General features: G+C 43.2%; 1 protein-coding gene across 1 annotated transcript in view; it reads left to right on the top strand.

Annotated features, from left to right (window-relative positions):
• Positions 1–19,369, top strand: part of strc1 (stereocilin 1) — an 84,383-nt gene that overhangs the window by 16,799 nt on the left and 48,215 nt on the right. The window contains exons 6-11 of the mRNA XM_059952455.1: positions 2,514–2,629; positions 5,117–5,249; positions 7,952–8,134; positions 13,164–13,202; positions 13,310–13,477; positions 16,565–16,702. Of these exons, the coding sequence (XP_059808438.1) occupies positions 2,514–2,629; positions 5,117–5,249; positions 7,952–8,134; positions 13,164–13,202; positions 13,310–13,477; positions 16,565–16,702 (777 nt within the window). The remainder of the gene's footprint in view (positions 1–2,513; positions 2,630–5,116; positions 5,250–7,951; positions 8,135–13,163; positions 13,203–13,309; positions 13,478–16,564; positions 16,703–19,369) is intronic.

Genomic DNA, 19,369 nt, shown 5'->3' with positions numbered 1-19,369 from the left:
GGATGGAATTTGCTATCACCAGGCACAAAGATTTCTATGAAGGATTTTGATATTTGAGACCGATGCTTCCGAGAATAACTGATGCCAAGATTAAGGAAAGCATTTTTGTTGGTCCACAAATCAAACAGGTCATCAGTGACAGGCAATTTGAAGAATTTCTAGTGGGACCAGAAAATCACATGGAAGGCATTTAAGGAAGTTGTTGAAATTTTTCTCGGCATCTACAGAGCACCAAACTACATGCAGCTGGTTGAAACCATGCTTCAAGCATATAAAACCATGAAATGCAACAAGTCACTAAAGATTCATTTTCTGCATTCCCATTTAGACTTCTTCCCTGCAAATCTTGGTGCTGTTAGTGACGAGCACGGTGAAAGGTTTCACCAGGACATTGCGGTCATGGAGAAAAGATACCAGGGCAACTGGAATCCATCAACGCTGGCAAATTATTGTTGGACACTTAAGCGAGAAGCCTCAGACACCGAGTACAAATGAAAATCATCAACAAAATATTTTTAACTTAGTTGAGCTATTGCAAAGCATCAACACCATTATGCAATTAAACACATTACATTCAATAAAAGTTAATTTGTTGTTTCTCCAAATTCCTAAGTGATACAATTAGTCTGAAATTATATTCGTGTTCATCTTCAAGCAGTCTATCATAAACAAAAAAAAATGAGGAAGCAACACTTTTGAAAATAATTGTTGTCCAGTGTTATGAATGTAGGCAACAAATCACAGGAGAGCCTGTGACTTTGTCACCTTCAGAAGTCGCTGATATTTTCATATCAGAGTTGTTAAATTACAGTGGGGTTGGCACAGTTGTTTAGTGGTTAGCACAACAGTTTACAGTACCAGTGACCCAGGTTCAATTCTCACTGCTGCCTGTAAGGAATTTGTATGTTTTCCCTGTGACCATGTGGGTTTCCTCCAAGTGCTCTGGTTTCCTCCCACAGTTCAGAGATGCTAAGGGATCAGGGTCCAGTGGCATGGAGTGACTGATGTCTGGGGACCCTTCATTGCTGCTTTCTTCCTCCACCTTCACTGCTGTTGTGATGTGTCATCATCTTCTGCCAGCTCCACCATTATGGTCTTGGTTGGATCATTCTTTATCTGGAACCCTCCTTGATCTTACCACCATGAGTGACCCTGCTGGGAGCTAAACTCTAGATGGCGTTGGTCTTGGGATGTGAGGAACTCACAAACCTCTCCTCCACGTCAAGGTGATGCTCCTTGGAGAAGACCCTGTAGAACACTACAGTACAGAATCATGCCCTTCAGCCCATCTAATCTGTGCCAACCTAGCCTTTAACCTACAGGCATCTGGACCAGTCCTCCTTGTCCCTCTTCCATGTTCCTAAGTAAACTTCTCTTAAATATTACAAACTTTGTACATACAAACTTAAATCTGTCTCTTCAATGGCAGTTTGTTCCATAGTTGCACCATCCTCTGAATGAAAGCATTTGTTGTGCAGTGTCTGTCAGTGATTTTCTCTTGCACGTCACATTTTTGCTTTCATTTTGAACTATTTAATTTTTTATATAACCGAGGATTCTGGTTAACTGGCCAGTCAGTTAATCAACGCAGCTGCTTATTTGGGATAACTCTTAAACTTTAATTTAACTCTTAAAGAACAAAAACTAATCAAGAAAATAGTTGAGATTCCCTTTATTTATTTGGGACACTGCTGTTTAATTACCTTTCTGAACAGTTTCTAACTAGCAACAGTTGTGTGTGTTTGTGTTCAAAAAGCTGTGATTTTTGTCACCGATAGCGAGAATTAAGACAATTCAGAACTGTTTTGCACACTGCAGTCTCAAGCACTCAGGCTTGGAGATGCTGGAAATGGCCAGGAGTGCTTTCATGACTTCAACAAGATAGGAACTATGAAGAATTTGAAGGTATTGACAATTACCTTGAATGTTACAATGAAAATGAAGATTTGGAGGGTGTAATTGTCAAAAACATTGTCTAAAGGCAGTCCGTTATCTACAGTTGGTGTTTGCACTGATTTTGTTCATTTACAACCGATCAAAAGAACACGGCAGTATACACTGATTGAATTCCTTCATTGAAAATTATGAGGAACTAATACACACTTTTATTGGTAGTGTTCTGATTTGTTCTGTATTTCATTTAAATACATAATTTGTTACTCAGTTAAATGGTAGTTTGTTTTTTTCATACTTTTAAAAAACTATTTCCATGAAACTTTGGCTAGCTGGGGCAGCCATTTAATTGAGTGAAAATATATTAGTCCAAATGTGTTCCAATTAACTGGAATCCATTGTATATATATTTCTTATTGTAATTTATATATTTTTAAAATATTTTGCAATGTGCTGCTGCAGCAAAACAACAAATTTAATGATATATCCCTGTGTTACTAAACCTGATTCTGATTCTGAAATCGGCCAGCTTTTGAATTTCATTTTTGTTCGGATGGAAATCTCCGAAGTGTATTTACTAGATGAGAACCCCTGATTTTTTTCCTCCTTTCTTTCACCAGATACTCATTGCATTGGATGCCCTGCTGGCCAGTAAACTGACCACAATCCAGGAAAGGTTTCTCATCCACACTGTCCTAAAAGGGGGCAAAACAATTGGAAAATCTGACTTCGAGAGGTGGGTATTGCAGCCTGCTCCCAGGCCCTCTGAGTCATGGAGTCGGACGGCACAGAAACAGGCCCTTCGGCCCACTGTCTCCGTGCAGACCATCAGGGTATCCATCCGCACTAATCCTGTTTGCTAGCGCTCTCTCTGTCTCGATAATTCAAGCTTGTTAAAAGTTGTGAGAGTGTCCATGTCCACCCACAGAGGAGATTGTCTTAAAAAAAAAGTGAGGGCCATGGGATGATGGAAGTCAGCAAACTCGATCCAAAGCTGGCTAGGCTGCGAGCATGAGGATAGGAATTGGTTTATTATTGTCACATGTACCGAGATACAGTGAAAAGCCAGTCATACAGATCAGGTCATTACACAGTGCACAGAACAAGGTAAGCCAACAACAACAATGCAGAGTAAAGTGTAACAGCTGCTGAAAACGTTGCATTGCAGGTAAACGATAAAGTGCAAGGTCATAATGAGGTAGATTGTGAGGCCAAGAGTGCATCTTATTGTTCCAGAGATCCATTCAGTAGTCTGGTAGCAACAGGATGGAATATGTCCCTGAGCCTGGTGGTATGTGCTTTCAAGCTTTTGTATTTCCTGCCAGATAGGAGAGATGGGGTGAAGAGAGAATGCCCGGGTGGGTGCGATCTTTGATATTTTGGCTGGTTTACCAAGACTGCAAGAAGATCAGACAGAGCCCTTTGGAGGGGAGGCAGGTTTCAGCGATGTTCAGAGCTGTGACAATAACTCTTTGAACTTCCTTGCGGCCATAGGCAGAGCAGTTCCCGTACTAAGCCAGATTGGGAAGAGAAACAGGAACAGTTCCACGAATGGGGGAGAGACCTGTGAGGGAAGGTTGGAGACTTCATGCAACCCAGACAAGTGAGAACAGCCAAGGAAAGCTAGATGTATTGTGTAAAATATTCAGTGGTAAAGATGAGATAATCCTGTGTTGCATTAAAATAACGTAGGATATTAGAGCTGGGAGTTGTGAAAAATAAATTATTGGCAAATGAATGTTGAAGGCTAGGCTCGCCAGGATAAATTTGAAAGGTTGTGAGGTCTGGAGACAGACAGACAGACATATTTATTGATCCCGAGGGAAATTGGGTTTCGTTACAGCCACACCAACCAAGAACAATGAAGAAATATGGCAATATAAAACCATAAATATTTAAATAATAATAAGTTAATCATGCGGTGGAAATAAGTCCAGGACCAGCTTATTGGCTCAGGGTGTCTGACACTCCGAGGGAGGAGTTGTAACGTTTGATGGCCACAGGTAGGAATGACGCTCAGTGTTACACCTCGGTGGAATGGAGACAGAATATCAAAGATTCAAAGTAAGTATGCAGAAAACAACCCTGATGTTAGTGTTCCCCACAGTCAACCAGGAAACACAGAAACACCATGGAACCCGTTAAAAGAAAAACATCAACCTCCACCACCCCCCCCCCAGCGCAAACAAATCATGCAAACAGCAACAAAAAATGAGCAAAAAATACAGACTACAAAACACAAAATCAAGAGTCCAGGCATATTCAGCTCAGCTCGGGTTGTTATCTGTGGGCCACCCCGATTCAAGATCACCCCAAATAGCAACAAACAAAAGGAGAGACCAGAAACATGCCGTAACATGAACTACTTGCTAGAAGTTTACAGCAAAATGAGACTGCCCTTCCAAAGGGGTGTTAGAAAACTCTGTTAATTATATGTTATAAACTACCTCTAGTGTGGAGGGGTATCAGGGGCATTTACTGGGCAGGTGAAAGAGCTTTGGTTATTGGGAAATGTTTGGGGATTGGAATTGCTGTGGGAGTTATCATGGACTCAAAGGGCCAAATGGCCTCTTACATTGTAAAGAAATATGAGAACGTCAATAAAAGAATACAAGCTTTACAGGTCATTAAGAGAAGGACAGGGTGGAGAGACCAAGCAAGGTAGTGTAACACTTTAAGGCACCAGTGACTGGGTTCAATTCCCATTAAGAGTTTGTACATTCTCTCCATGACTACGTGGGTTTCCTCTGGGTGCTCTGATTTCCTCCCGCATTCCAAACATGTACAGGTTAGTAAGTTGCAGGCATTCTATGTTGGCACCAGAAACATGGCAACGTATATGGGCTGCCCCCAGCACATCCTCGGACTGCATTGGTTGTTGACGCCACAGCGCATTTATGCACGTAACAAGTAAAGCTGATTGTTTCCTTTTTCAGCTTCCTTGTGATCAAAGGGAGAGTGCAGAGACCAACTTCAGTGTTCTTTCAAAGAATTGCCATTGATACAACAGGGTGAACGCCTCTTTGCTGTAGGTTTCAATGGACTGGGTTGGGAGAATCAGGGTTCAGACAACTGTGACCTTTTGCAGCTTTTGATTTCCATTCAGTCTTTCTCCCAGATTTTGAGAGGATGGGGATTATTGCTTGTTATTAGACATCTTTCCCCATTCCTGGTTCAACAGAATGTACGTGGACCTCTCTCACGGAGTCTCTCCTGTTCCTAGGCTGGGCAGATTGATTTGTTCTGCAACCTCCCAAGATCTGCAGCCCTACAAACAGAACCTTCAAATGTTTGCTGTCATCAAGGAGCAACTCCTGGACTGCATCAGTGATCAGATTTTTGTTCCAAATGAGCTGGTAAGGCATTAGAAGGCTAATATCCCAGAGGTTAATTTGAAAGCCTTGAGGTAGCCATTTGACCTTCGGGAACATGAGCTAATTGAGTAAATCAAGAATAAAACCAGTATCCGTATCGGTGATCCTGAGCTTACTGGCTCTCTGTAAAAGTCCACCTTGTCATTACAGAGAGTGGTAGCTGTGTGGAACGAGCTTCCAGTAGGTGGTATAGAGGCTGGTTCGGTATTGTCATTTAAAGCAAAATTGGATAGGTGTATAGACAGGAAAGGAATGGAGGGTTATGGGCTGGGTGCGGGTCAGTGGGACTAGGTGAGAGTAAGCGTTTGGCACGGACTAGAAGGGCCAAGGTGGCCTGTTTCCGTGCTGTAATTGTTATATGATTATGGTCATTATTTGTCCAACCTGGGCTGTATCTGACCACAATCTCACAACAACATGTTAAACACAGAACATTACAGCACCTTACAGGCCCTTAGGCCCACAATGTTGTGCTGATCTGTTAACCTACTCCAAGATCAATCTAACTCTTCCCTCCAATGGAGCCCTCCATTTTTTCTCTCATCCACATACCTGTCTGAGAGTCTCATTAATGAAACTTCAAGCTATCAAAATCCCTTTACAAACTGAAGATTTATCAATTATGCAGGATTTATCCAGCCGCAGAGTCATTTGCTCTTCTATGCCTTTGTCAACCATCACTGCCTGATAATGTAATCAAATATTTAAATTATTTTAAAATCTTAATTCCCTCATGTGATTGATGTGTGGTCAAAATCATTGTCTTTTGACGTACAGAGGTTAGAATTGAGAAGGAGCCTTTCTGAATTCTTGAGGAAAAGTGTTAATGCTCAGAGTTCCATGGGATTGGTTTGGTCACTGGAAAAAGTAGAAGCTGTTCTGTAAGAGTTGAGAAGGTGAACAAGAGACCTCCTGGAGATGAGAAAACTCGTAAACAATTCTAACAATACAGAGCAATACAGGCCCTTCGGCCCACAATGTTGTGCCGACCTTTTAACCTACTCTAGAATCAATCTAACCCTCCCCTCCTACATAGCCCTCCAGTTTCTATTGTTCATTTGCATATCTAAGAACTCTTAAATGCCCATAATATCTCTACCACCACTGCAGTAGAGCGTCCCACACACCCACCACTCTCTGTGTGAAGAACTTAACTCTGACATCTCCCCTATACTTTCCTCTAATCACCTTAAAACTCTGCCTCCTTGTTTTAGCCATTTCCATCCTGAGAAAAAGTCTCTATCTACATGATTTATGCCTCTTATCATTTTGTACATCCCTGTCAAGTCACCTCTCATCTTTCTTCACTCCAAGGAGAAAAGCCTAACTCACTCAACTTCTCTCCATAAGACATGCTCCCTAAGCCACACAGCATCCTGTAAATCTCCTCTCTAAAGCTCCATGACCTTTAGGGTTGGTTCCACACTGTTTTATGAGAATAATTGCTAACATGCCTGGAACTTCGCTGTGTGTTGTTAGCTGAAATAAATGCCTTATTTATACCACATTGTATTGAAGAGTGTTTAATTTCAGCAATCACCTCAGTTGGGATAATGCAGTGGGACTACCATTGGTGATCTATCTATAATCACTCAGAATCACAATGTCATGTGGTATAGTTATCAGTCCCTGGAAGCATTACACTTAACTTATAATACTGCAGTCATGAAACAGGCCCTTCAGCCCAACTAGTCCCTGCTGAACTCTTAATCTGCTTACTCCCATTGAACTGCACCCGGTCCATAGCCTTCCATACCCCTCCCATCCATGTACCTATGCAAACTTCTCTTAAATGTTGAAATCAAACCCACTTCCACTGGCGACTCACTCTGCTCTCCCAGCACACTCCAAGTGAATTCACTCCCAGCTTTACACTTTCCATCATCTTTTGATTTCATACAGAACCAGGTAGAGACATAGAGCACTACAGCAAAGAACAGGCCCTTCAGCCCATCTAGTCTGTTCAAACTGTAATTCTGCCTAGTCCTATCGATCTGCAGCTGGACCATGGAACTCCAACAACCCCCTCCCATTATGTATCTATCTAAACTAATCTAAAATATTGCAACCAAACCCACTCACCACTTCCCCACTGGCAACTCATCCACACTCACACCACCTAATGAGTGAAGAAGTTTCCCTCAGGATCTCCTTTCACCTTTCAACTTTTACCCTTAACCCATGACCTCTAGTTCTGTTGGCACGTGGCCAAATGGTTAAGGTGTTCGTCTAGTGATCTGAAGGTCGCTAGTTCGAGTCTTGGCTGAGGCTGTGTGTGTGTCCTTCAGCAAGGCATTTAACCACACATTACTCTGTGACGACACCGGTGCCAAGCTGTATGGGTTCTAATGCCCTTCCCTTGGACAACATCGGTGGTGTAGAGGGGGGAGACTTGCAGCTTGGGCAACTGCCAGTCTTCCATTAAAAAATAAACCCTGCCCAGGCTTGAGCCCTGGAAACTTTCCAAAGCGTAAATCCATGGTCTATCGAGACTAATGGAGGCTGACTACACAGTTCTAGTCTCACCCATCCTCAGTAGAAAAAGCGTGCTTGCATTTACCCTATCTCTACTTCCTTTAATAGGTTTGCTGAAGATTTTTACATTAGAGGCAGAGATTGTTGGATAGTTTTTGAGGTGATATTGTTACTGATGTCATTACTGCCCCTTTTCTCTTTGCGTACAGCTTACAGATTTTCTGGTCAAATCAACCAGTATAATCCACAACGGACTCGTGGTGACGGATGAATTGACAAGTCTGGTTAGCCTTCTCCCAATCCTCGGATTGCCCTTTTTAAAACAACTTCACCCAGCACAGATTCAAGCAATACTCCCGGAGCTCGGTACAGTGAACTTTACTTCTGTCCAGGTATAATTCTCAAGTTGCACTTTAACTCTGCCGCCTCCTTACTGTCCTGTTCTGCTGAATTTGTGATGAGGACAGAAGAAAGCATCAGGGCACTGGAGGATCTCCTGAAATGGGGAAATAACAGTCTGTGGAGCTACAATGCTTAATGTTCCATGGTTTCAGTGTGTTATGATAGATAGAGAGAAGGGTGAAAGAGGGCGAGGAGTTGCAGCACTAATCAGCAACAAGTTATGGACAGAAAAGATTCTGTAGATGCTGGAAATCCAGAGCAACATACATTAAATGCTGGAGGTCAGGCAGCATGTAGGGAGTAGAATAAACAGTCAAAGTTCCAGGCTGAGACCCTTTATCAGGTCTGATATCAGGAATAACATCATAGATGCATCCATTATGAGGGACATTGATAGAGTAGACAGCTGATATCTCTTTCCCATGGTCAAAGTGTCTAATTAAGAGGGCATGCGTTTAAGGTGAGAGAGGGAAAGTTCAAAAGAAATGTGTATCAGATCATAAACACGAGATTCTGCAAATGCTGGAAATCCAGAGTAACACACACAAGATGCTGGGGGAACCCAGCAGGTCAGGCAGCATCTATAGAAAAAATCTATATTCCGCTAAAGAAAACTCTCTACACCATGAACATAAGAGATTAAAACACAAGAGATTCTGCAGATGCTGGAAATCCAGAGAAACACACACAAAATGCTGGAGGAAATCAACAGGTCAGGTAGCATTTAAACAATCAATGTTTTGGGGCGAGACCCTTCATCAGGGTCTGAAACATTGACTGTTTATTCCTCTCCAAAGAAGAGTGCAGTACATGTTTTTTAGGCAGAGAGTGGTGAGTGCCCGGAACAGGCTGCCTGCGGTGATGGTAGAGGCTCTCCAAGCAGGAATGGAGGATATAGATTGTTTGTAGGCAGAAGGGATTAGGTGTTGTTAGCTTAATTAGTTAGGCACAGTATCATGGGCTGAAGGGGGTGTTCCAGCACTGTACTGTTCTGGTGATTGATTCATGAGAAAATATTGTAATCTCAATGAACTGAAAGACTGGACAGCTTTTTAACTTCAGTATGCAATACTCGGCAGCCATTTTAACCACGATCGTCATCATCATTATGTGCCGTGTCCTATTTACCCATGATAACTTGGGCAATTCAGTCTTTGGAATGTGGAGGAAACCCATACGTTCACAGGGAGAACTGCGTCACTGTCTGGTATGGTGGTGGGGTCATCATATAGGATCAAAATGAGCTGCAGAGAGTTGTAAGGTTAGACATCTCCATTACGGGCACTAACCTCCATAGTATCTAGGACTTCTTACATCTTTAAGGAACGATGCCTCAAAACGGCATAAATAAATATAAATATTTATAAATACTTTATAAATCAAAGTATTGAGTATAAGAGTTGGAATGTTATGGTGAGGTTGTATAAGACAATTGTGAGACTGGATTTGGAGTATTGTGTGCAGTTTTGGTCACCTAATTACAGGAAGGATATTAATAAGGTTGAAAGAGTGCAGAGAAGGTTTACAAGGATGTTGCTGGGACTTGAGAAACTGAGTTACAGAGAAAGGTTGAATAGGTTAGGACTTTATTCCCTGGAGCGTAGGAGAACGAGGGGTGATTTGATAGAGCTGTATAAAATTATGATGGGTATAGGTAGAGTGAATGCAAGCAGGCTTTTTCCACTGAGGCCAGGGGAGAAAAAAACCAGAGGTCATGGGTTAAGGGTGAAGGGGGAAAAGTTTAAAGGGAACATTAGGGGGGGCTTCTTCACACAGAGAGTGGTGGGAGTGTGGAATGAGCTGCCAGATGAAGTGGTGAATGCGGGCTCACTTTTGATATTTAAGAAAAACTTGGACAGGTGTATGGATGAGAGGGGTTTGGAGGGATGTGGCCTAGGTGTAGGTCAGTGGGACTAGGCAAAAAAATGGTTCGGCACAGCCAAGATGGGCCAAAAGGCCTGTTTCTGTGCTGCAATGTTCTATGGTTCTATGACAGCATCCATCACCAAGGACCCCCATCACCCAGATCAAACCTGTTCTCATTGCTACCATCAGGAAAGAGATACAGAAGCCTGAAGACACACACTCAGTGATTCAGGAACAGCTTTTTCCATTCTGCCATCCGATTTCTGAATAGACATTGAACCCATGAACACTACACATTTCTTTTTTACTTCTATTTTTGCACTACTTATTTAATTTAACTATATGTGTATGTATATGTGTATATATGTATATCTATCTATCTATTTATTTATTTATTTATTTATTTATTTTTACTGTGATTCTCATTTTTCCTATTGTTATGTATTGCATTGTACTGCTGCCATGAAGACAACAAATTTCCCAAACCCCTTACAGGCAGTAGCGGGAATTGAACCCGGGTTGCTGGTGCTGTATTCACATCATGCTAATTGCTCTGCTGCCTTGCTGTCCCGTTTTCTTGAAGCGCGTTTCATTGTAGTTGTATACAATGGTGGTGATGTAAACATCCCGTCTCTTCCTTGGCTGCGAGACCCAATGGAACCAGACTCCAACCAGTCATAGAGTCATCGAGCCACACAGCACGGAAACAGCCCTTCAGCCCATCTTGGCCAGGCTGACCAAGATTCCCAAGTCAGCTAGTCCCTTTTGCCCACATTATCAAGTTCATGTTTAATTGTCATTCAACCATAATCAACACCCATGAATAGATCCAAATGAAGCAGCGTTCCTCCGGGGCCAAACACAGTACCAACAGTCACACACAGTTCAAGGCACATATAGCACGTATAAGATATCAAGCACATGTAAGGTAGATGCTTTAGGAAATTACAGTGTCATAGTAGCATTACAAGCGCACAGATATACAGATATTAAAAGAGAAGTAAGAAAGAATTAAAAAGTAAGTTACCTCAAACAGTTTAACCGGAGGGAACCATCACTTCCCCAGCTATAGGCTGACACATAGAGCCGAACGGCGGAGGGTAAGAATGACCTCATGTAGCTCTCTTTGGAGCAGCACAGTTGTCTCAGTCTATTACTAAAAGTGTTTCTCTGTTCAGCCAAGGAGGCATGCAGGAGGTGAGAAGCATTGTCCAGAATTGCCAGGAGTTTTGGTAGGGACCTTTGTTCTACCACAGGCAATCAGTAAAATGTAGTCACGCAAAAAAAATAGTCCAAGACCCTGAGTCTGTGAATGTTGCAGCAGTCTGCAGTCAAGCACAGTACAGCTGGTGTTCTGCCAAGTGAACACTGGGCAGGGGCACTGCACCAACTTCAGCTTGGATGATCCACCATGCTACCTCTGGTGGAGCACACCAACTCTGGCAGCTGTGAACAGGCAACACCCGGGCTTGAGGCCCAATCCTCACTACGACTGAGCCAATATCCTTCTAAATCCAATATTCAATAACCTTCTAAACCTTTCCTTTCCAAGTTCCTCATAAAGATTGTAAATGTACCCACCTTAACCACCTCCTCTGGGCAGCTCATTCCACATACCGACCACTCTATAGGTGAAGAAGTTGTTTCCCTCCCCTCTCACCTTCAATCTGCCCCCTTCTGTTCCCAATCGTAAGTGCACCTTCACCCTATCTATGCCCCTCATGATTTGCAAACCTCGATATGATCAGCCTCTCATTCTCCTCTGTTCCAATGAAAACAGTCCAAACCAGCTCAAACTCTCTCCAGAACTCAGCGCAACATCCAAAATGTCTCCAGTTTATTTTAAGATGTAAATATTAGCTTTATTTGTTACATGTACAATGAAACATACAGTGAAATGTATCACCAACTTCCCAGCTCTTTACTTCACCACCTCTCCCACTCCTGATTTCGCCTATCACCTACCACCTTCCTCCTCCCCTTCCTCCACTTTCATACTCTGACTCCTCAGCTTTCTTTTCCAGTCCTGATGAAGAGTCTTGGCCCAAAATGTCAGCTGTTTATTCCTCTCCATAGATGCTGCCTGACCTGCTGAGTTCCTACAGCATTTTGTGTGTGCCACTTTGGATTTCTGGCAACTGCAGACTTTCTTGTGTTTGTGAAAAGCATCGTTTGCGTCTAATCAAATCAAGAAGGACTGTGCTGGCGCCATCTGCAAGTGTTTCGGCACCAACGTAGCATGCCCACAACTCACTAATCCTACCCCGTACGTCTGTGTACGGGTAAAGCCCGCCCAACCATTGAGCACATCTACACAAAACGCTGTCGTAGGAAAGCAGCATTTATCATCAGAGGTCCCTACCACCCAGGCCTGCTGTCTTCTCATTGCAGCCATTAGGTAGGGGGTTCTAGAGCCTCAGGACTTGCACTGGCAAGTTCAGAAATAGTTACTACCCCACAACCATCAGGCTCTTGAACAAAAGGGGATAACCACTGTGGTGAACTACATATACCCATCTGGACATGCCCCCTGCTGACTGCTCCTGTGGCTCCTCCCACAGGCCCCGGTATAAAGGTGTTTGGAGACACAGCCCCAGCCTCAGTCTCCAGGATGCAGTGTGGTGGTCAATTGCTGCTTGTTCTTTCTTCCAGTCAATAAAAGCCTATATCTCGCCTCACGTCTCGGAGAGTTATTGATGGTGCATCAACCACTCACTTGCCCATCCATTGAGATGTTCCTACAACCAATGATCTCACTTTAAGGACTCTTAATCTTATTACCTTATGTTCTTGTTATTTATTGCTATTTATTTATATTTGCGTTTGCACACTTTGTTGTCTTCTGATCTTTCACTGATCCTGTTATTGTTACTGTTCTATAGATTTGCTGAGTATGCCCGCAGGAAAATTAATCTCTGGATTGTATATGGTGACATATATGTACTCTAATAATAAATTTCCTTTGAACTTTGGGAGGAAACTGGAGAATTCAGAGGAAATCCACGTGGTCACGAAGAGAGCATACAAATTCCTTACAGACAGTGGCAGGAATTGAACCCCTTTCACTGGGGCTGTAATAGTGTGTCTCTATCATGCCATCATGCCACCCCTTATGTATCTGTACATGTAACATAGCTATTGTTTCCATTTCAGGCAAGGGTAATCATCGAGAAAGTGCTGCAAAACGTGTCTGTGAGTATTTCCTGAGCTGTGATGTGTTTGCGATCTGTTGCCGCCGCTTGCGGAGCATGCGGTTTGAAGCGTGTCTTCACTGTTCCCCTCTCTCTGTTAACCTGCAGATCACGGAGGAGTTGCTGAGCAGTCTGGGGTCGACTGTGGTCGGTCTTAGCCCATCGATCCTGCGAGTCATTCCATCCGCTCTGTTTGTGAATGTCCTGCCCAGCGTGGTGGCTTACGAGAGGCGGCTGAGTCCCGTACAGAAGCTGATGGCTGTGAATAAATTCTGGGTGGGTAATCGATTCCTCACCCGTATCTTCTAAGCCTGTCATGGTAGTGTAAAACTTCACAGCGCCAACAATCGGAGGGCGGGGTTCAATTCCCACCGCTGTCTGTAAGGAGTTGGTACGTTCTCCCCATGAGTGCGTGTGCTTTGTGGCACTTTCTATTCTGCATCAGGTGGTTTGCGTCCCACAGCAGAGAGCAGAGCGAAAAATCTCATGCTTTGCCCCAAGTTTTAAAAACAGATTCAGATTAGTTTTTTTTTTATCACATGTATCTCGAAAGACACAGTGAAATGTGTTGTTTTTGTGTCGATGACCAACACAGACTGAGGCTGTGCTGGGGGCGGGGAGCAGGAGCCTGCAAGTGATGCTACACATCTGGTGCCAACGCAGAGCATGTCCACAACTCACTAACTCTAATCCGTATGTCTGTGGAATGTGGGAGGAGAAATCTCGTCCCTTTGTTTTTGCCACTCATTCTCAGTCCGTGCTCTCCAGCTTCTAATGGGACAGCATGTGTGGGCATGGCGATGCTTACGGGCTGCCCTGGCACATCTCGGACTGGGTTGGTCTTAAGACACAAATAACACATTCCACTGTGTGGTTCCATGTTTCAGTGTACTTGTCACAAATAATGCTGATCACCTCTTATTCCTCAGAGGATCTCGTTTTTGACTAATACGAAGAAGGGGACATAATTTTGGAGGAAAGTATGGGGAGGGTGTGTGTCCAAGTTAAGTTTTTTACACAGAGAGTGTTGGGGGGATGGAGCTCACTGCCAGTGGTGGTGGTGCTGGAGGTAGAGGCTGATAAACTAGGGGCATTTAAGAGACACTTAGATGGACAAATGGTTGAGAGAGAGAATGGAGGGCTATGTAGGAGGGAAGGGTTAGATTGATACTAGAGTAGGTTAAAAAGTCGGCACAATATTGCGGGCCGACGAGCCTGTGCCGTTCTGTAATGTTTTATGTTCTCCTGTGTCTGTCTACTCCAGCAGACTTGTTCATGAATTTTCACATCTCCAGGAGGTCTCTTGCTCAACTCTTACAGAACAGGTCCTGCTTTTTCCAGTGACCAACCCGATAGCACAGAACACTGAGCATTCACGTTTTTCCCTCGAGAATTCAGGCATGCTCCATCTCGTTTTTAACTTTCCGTATGTCAAAAGACAATGATTTTGACTGTGCATCAATCACATCAGGGAATTAACATTTAAAAATGATTTAAATATTTGATTACATTATCAGGTAGTGGTGGTTGAGAAAGATATAGCAGAGCAAACGACTCCGCGGCTGGATAGATCCTGAATAATTGATAAATCTTTAGTTTGTGAAGGGATTTTGGCAGCGTGAAGTTTCATTAATGAATGATATTTGAACCTGATAGGAGTAAGTGATTGGTTAAAGTATTCTGACACCTCACGCAGATGAAGAACATGTGTGAGTTTACAGTAACCAGAACACGGAAATCAGTCTCCGAAATCAGACTGTTCAATACTTTGTGAAATATTTTAATGTTATTCCTTCTTAATTATATCCAGTTTGAACATAGAACATTATAGCACAATACAGGCCCTTCAGCCCAAGATGTTGTGCTGATGTTTAACCTACTCTAAGATCAATCTAACTCTTCTCTCCTACCTAACTCTCCATTTCTCAATCATCCATGTTCCTAAGAGTCTCTTAAATGTCCATAATGTATCTCCCTCTACCATCACCCCTGGCAGCACTTTCCACACACCCACTACTCTCTGTGTGTAAAAAAAAATAAAAAAAAAATTACCTCTGATATTCCCCCCAATGCTTTCCTCCAAACACTTTTAGGTTATGCCCTCTTATATTAGCTATTTCTGCCTTTGGAAAAAAGTCTCTGGCTATGCATTCTATGTATGCCTTTTATCATCTTGTGCACCTCTCATCCTTAACTTGCAGGTTGAGCTCACTCAGCCTTTGCTTATAAGGCATGCTCTCTAATCCAGACAGCATCCTGGTAAATCTTCTCTGCACCCTCTCAGAAGCTTCCACATCCTTCTTACAATGGGATGACCAGAACTCAACACAATACTCTGAGTGTGGTCTAACCAGAGTTTTATAAAGCTGCAACATGGCCTTGCTACTCTTGAACTCAATCTCCTGACTAACTCAGACAGACAGACAGACATACTATATTGATCCCAAGGGAAATTGGGTTTCGTTACAGCCGCACCAACCAAGAATAGTGAAGAAATATGGCAATATAAAACCATAAATAATAATAAGTTAATCATGCCAAGTGGAAATAAGTCCAGGACCAGCCTATTGGCTCAGGGTGTCTGACACTCCGAGGGAGGAGTTGTAAAGTTTGATGGCCACAGGCAGGAATGACTTGCTATGACGCTCAGTGTTACATCTCGGTGGAATGAGTCTCTGGCTGAATGTACTCTTGTGCCTAACCAGTACGTTATGGAGTGGATGGGAGACATTGTCCAAGATGGCATGCAACTTGGAGAGCATCCTCTTTTCAGACACCACCGTCAGAGAGTCCAGTTCCACCCCCACAACATCACTGGCCTTACGAACGAGGCCAGTAATAAAGGCCAATGCACCATACACCTTCTTAACCACCCTATCACCTTGTACAGCAACTTTGAGGAATCTATGGACATGAACCCCAAGATCCCTCTGTCCTCCATGTGGTTCAGAATCCTGTCATTAACCCTTTGTTCCGCCTTCAAGTTCAGCCTTCCTGAGGAAGCCACTTCACACTTTACGAGATTGAACTTCAGCTGGTTTGTGTAAGAGATTTGAGTGCTGGGTGAGCAACACTCTCTGCTAAGCAACTTCGTGAGTTTAAAACTTTTATCTCCATTTCTGTGATCACATCGCTCCTTCCTCCTCACCAGTTCATCTCCCCTCCAGATATTTGGCTCTTGTCTGTTGGCATAAAGGAAGCTTTCTATAATCGGCTCTTAAAGAGTTCCTTCACACTACAGCACTGTCCCTGTATAAGTGCAAAGCTCCCACACCTATTATCATCCAAATTCTAATTTCTACAACCAATTCTTAAACTGGTGTCTCTCCATTGTGTTAAATCATTCTTTGGTTTCATTGCTAGGAATCGGACGATATAAATTTCCTCAAGAATCTGGGTTCCCTTGCAAAGGACATTCCCTTAATATCCTTGAGATCAAAGGTCAACGTGTTAATGTCCAATGCCAGTGCCCTAACACAAGTGAAGTGGTCGGTGCAGCAGGTAATATTTTATATTCTTTTTGCAAACTCTACGTATCAAATATAATAATAAGAAGGTTATCACAATGTGAGGTTTGGGGGAGGAATGTAGAACGGTACAGCTTTTGGCCCTCAATGCCATACCAACTGTAACATGGGAGAGCAGGTTTAAGGATCCAATGAGTGTAACAGGGAACACAGATTTAAAGATAGGCATGTGAGGTATTGATTTAAGAAGTGAGTGGTGATACACTAAATCAGGCGTCTAGCTAAGCAAGTACTTGTCTAGGCTACCCAAAACCATTATACCGTACACTCAGTTACCCTTTAAGTGAGTGGATACTCTGCTAAACCTCCCCAATTTATACAACTCAAGAAGTAAGTGGGCACATAACTAAACAAACTGCGGGGTGGTCGTCTGTGTCTGCGTCTGCAATGTTCTTTCTCGGTGGTCCAAATTCGGCCTGATGTTGGGCCCCGTGGGTGGCAGAAAAGAAAGAGGGAGAACCCTCTGCACATGCCATCTTTTATGCCCCCAGGGTGCCTGGAACTGGAGATGGACTCCATTGCTCATAAGCCAACCAATGGGAAAAGAAGATTGCAAACTTGAAACAGACCAATTACCACATTGGAAACGGCTTTTGAACAGAAAGAACTATGACCCCAGAGGACACAAACCATGATGCCAAATTAACTAATCCCATTTGCCTGCACATGGCCCAAATCCCTCCATCCCCATAATACTTCTGTGAACTAACAGTTCTTCAGAAGTCGATACAAAGGTAGATGGAGGGGCAGGTAGTGTTGAGGAAACAGGGAGACTCCAGAAGGGCTTGGACTGGGAGAATGGGCAAAGACGTGGCAGATGGAATACAGTGTAGGGAAATGTATGGTCATGCACTTTGGTAGGAGGAGTAAAGGCATAGACTATTTTATAAATGGGAGAAAAATTCAAAATTCAGAGGTGCAAAGAGACTTGGGAGTCCACATACAGGATGCCCTAAAGGTTAACTTTCAGGGTGAGTTGGTGGTAAGGAAGGCAAATGCAATGTTAGCATTCATTTCTAGAGTATAAGAACAGGGATGTGATGCTGAGGCTTTATAAGGCACTGGTGAGGCCTCACCCTGAGTATTGTGAACAGTTTGGGGCCCCATATCTAAGAAAGGATGTGCTGACGTTGGAGGGAGTTCAGAGGAAGTTTACAGGAATGATCCCAGGAGGAAAAGGAATAATGTATGAGGAGTGTTTGATGTCTCTGGATCTGTGCTCACTGGAGTTTAAAAGAATGAGGAGGGGATCTCATTGAAACCTATCCAATATTGAAATATAGATAGTGTGGAAATGGAGAGGATGTTTCCTTTGGCAGGGCAGTCTAGGAGGACCAGAGGGCACAGCTTCAGAATAAAGGGGTGTCTGTGTAGAACAGAGATGAGGAGATTGGTGAATTTGTGGAACTAATTACCACAGATGTCTGTGGAGGCCAAAACATGGGCATATTTAAAACGGATATTAATAAGTTCTTCATTAGTATGGGTCAAAGGTTGTGGGGAGAAAGCAGAAGCGGTGGGTTAAAAGGGATAATAAATCAGCCGTGAAGGAGTGGTGGAGCAGACGATGGCAGAGTGGCCTAATTCTGCTCCTGTCTTATGGTTTTATGGAAGTGAAGAATGAGGCACTAAACCTGTTGCTAACAGCCATTTTATTATGTTTTACAAGAACAAAGAAGAAAGATCTGACAGGGCAAAGAAAAGATGAAGGAAAAAGTTGTGGTTGCCTTAGACTAGAGCTAACAAAAATGCCAGTGATAGCAATGAACCTATCAAATAGCCAGATTCTGAGGAGTGGCACCTACTACAGAAAACTTACAAGCTTCTAGAAAATACAAAATCTGCACTGTAATTGCTGGAAAAATCACTGAATAATTAGGTGTATATAGATGAATATGTAAAAATACAAGCAAACATCATCATCATTATGTGCTGTGTCATATGACATCATCATTATGTGCCATGTCATATGACATCATCATTATGTGCTGTGTCATGCTGTGGGTGATCATGGTCTACTTGACCATGATTGTTCTTGGCAATAACTTTTACAGAAGTGGTTTGCCATTGCCTTCTTCTGGGCAGAGTCTTTTCAAGACGGGTGACCCCAGCCATTATCAATACTCTTCAGAGATTGTCTGCCTGGTGTCAGTGGTCGCATAACCAGGACTTGTGATATGCACCAGCTGCTCGTACGACCACCCACCACCTGCTCCCATGGCTTCACAAGACCCTGATCGGGGGGGCTAAGCAGATGCTACGCCTTGCCCAAGGGTGCCCTGCGGGCTAGTGGAGGGAAGGAGTGCCTTACACCTCCTTTGGGACAGACATATCTCCACTTCACTCACCTAAACAAGGAAGCATAGGAAAGTTAAACTACAATGAAAATAGCAATTTGACACCCTAAACAAACACCTGCCTATGTGCATACTTGACAAAATGCCTCTTACACATTGCCATCAAAAGGTAGGGACTATCTGTGTTTAGGAACTGGGATTCCATTCCTGATTGATATCTGGAAACACTTACTCCTGGCTGCATTATGGCTGCAGAGAAGACTGGGTTTGGCAGCCATGTCTCTTGTGACTGAGTGATGTGCTCTGAGCTCACTTATGAAGAACAATGGTTTGTGGAAAAGTGC

This window comes from Hypanus sabinus, chromosome 28 (genome assembly GCF_030144855.1).
Source record: "Hypanus sabinus isolate sHypSab1 chromosome 28, sHypSab1.hap1, whole genome shotgun sequence".
Lineage (NCBI taxonomy): Eukaryota > Metazoa > Chordata > Chondrichthyes > Myliobatiformes > Dasyatidae > Hypanus > Hypanus sabinus.
Note: the sequence above shows the minus strand (reverse complement) of the source record. Positions and strands in the feature narration are given on the sequence as shown.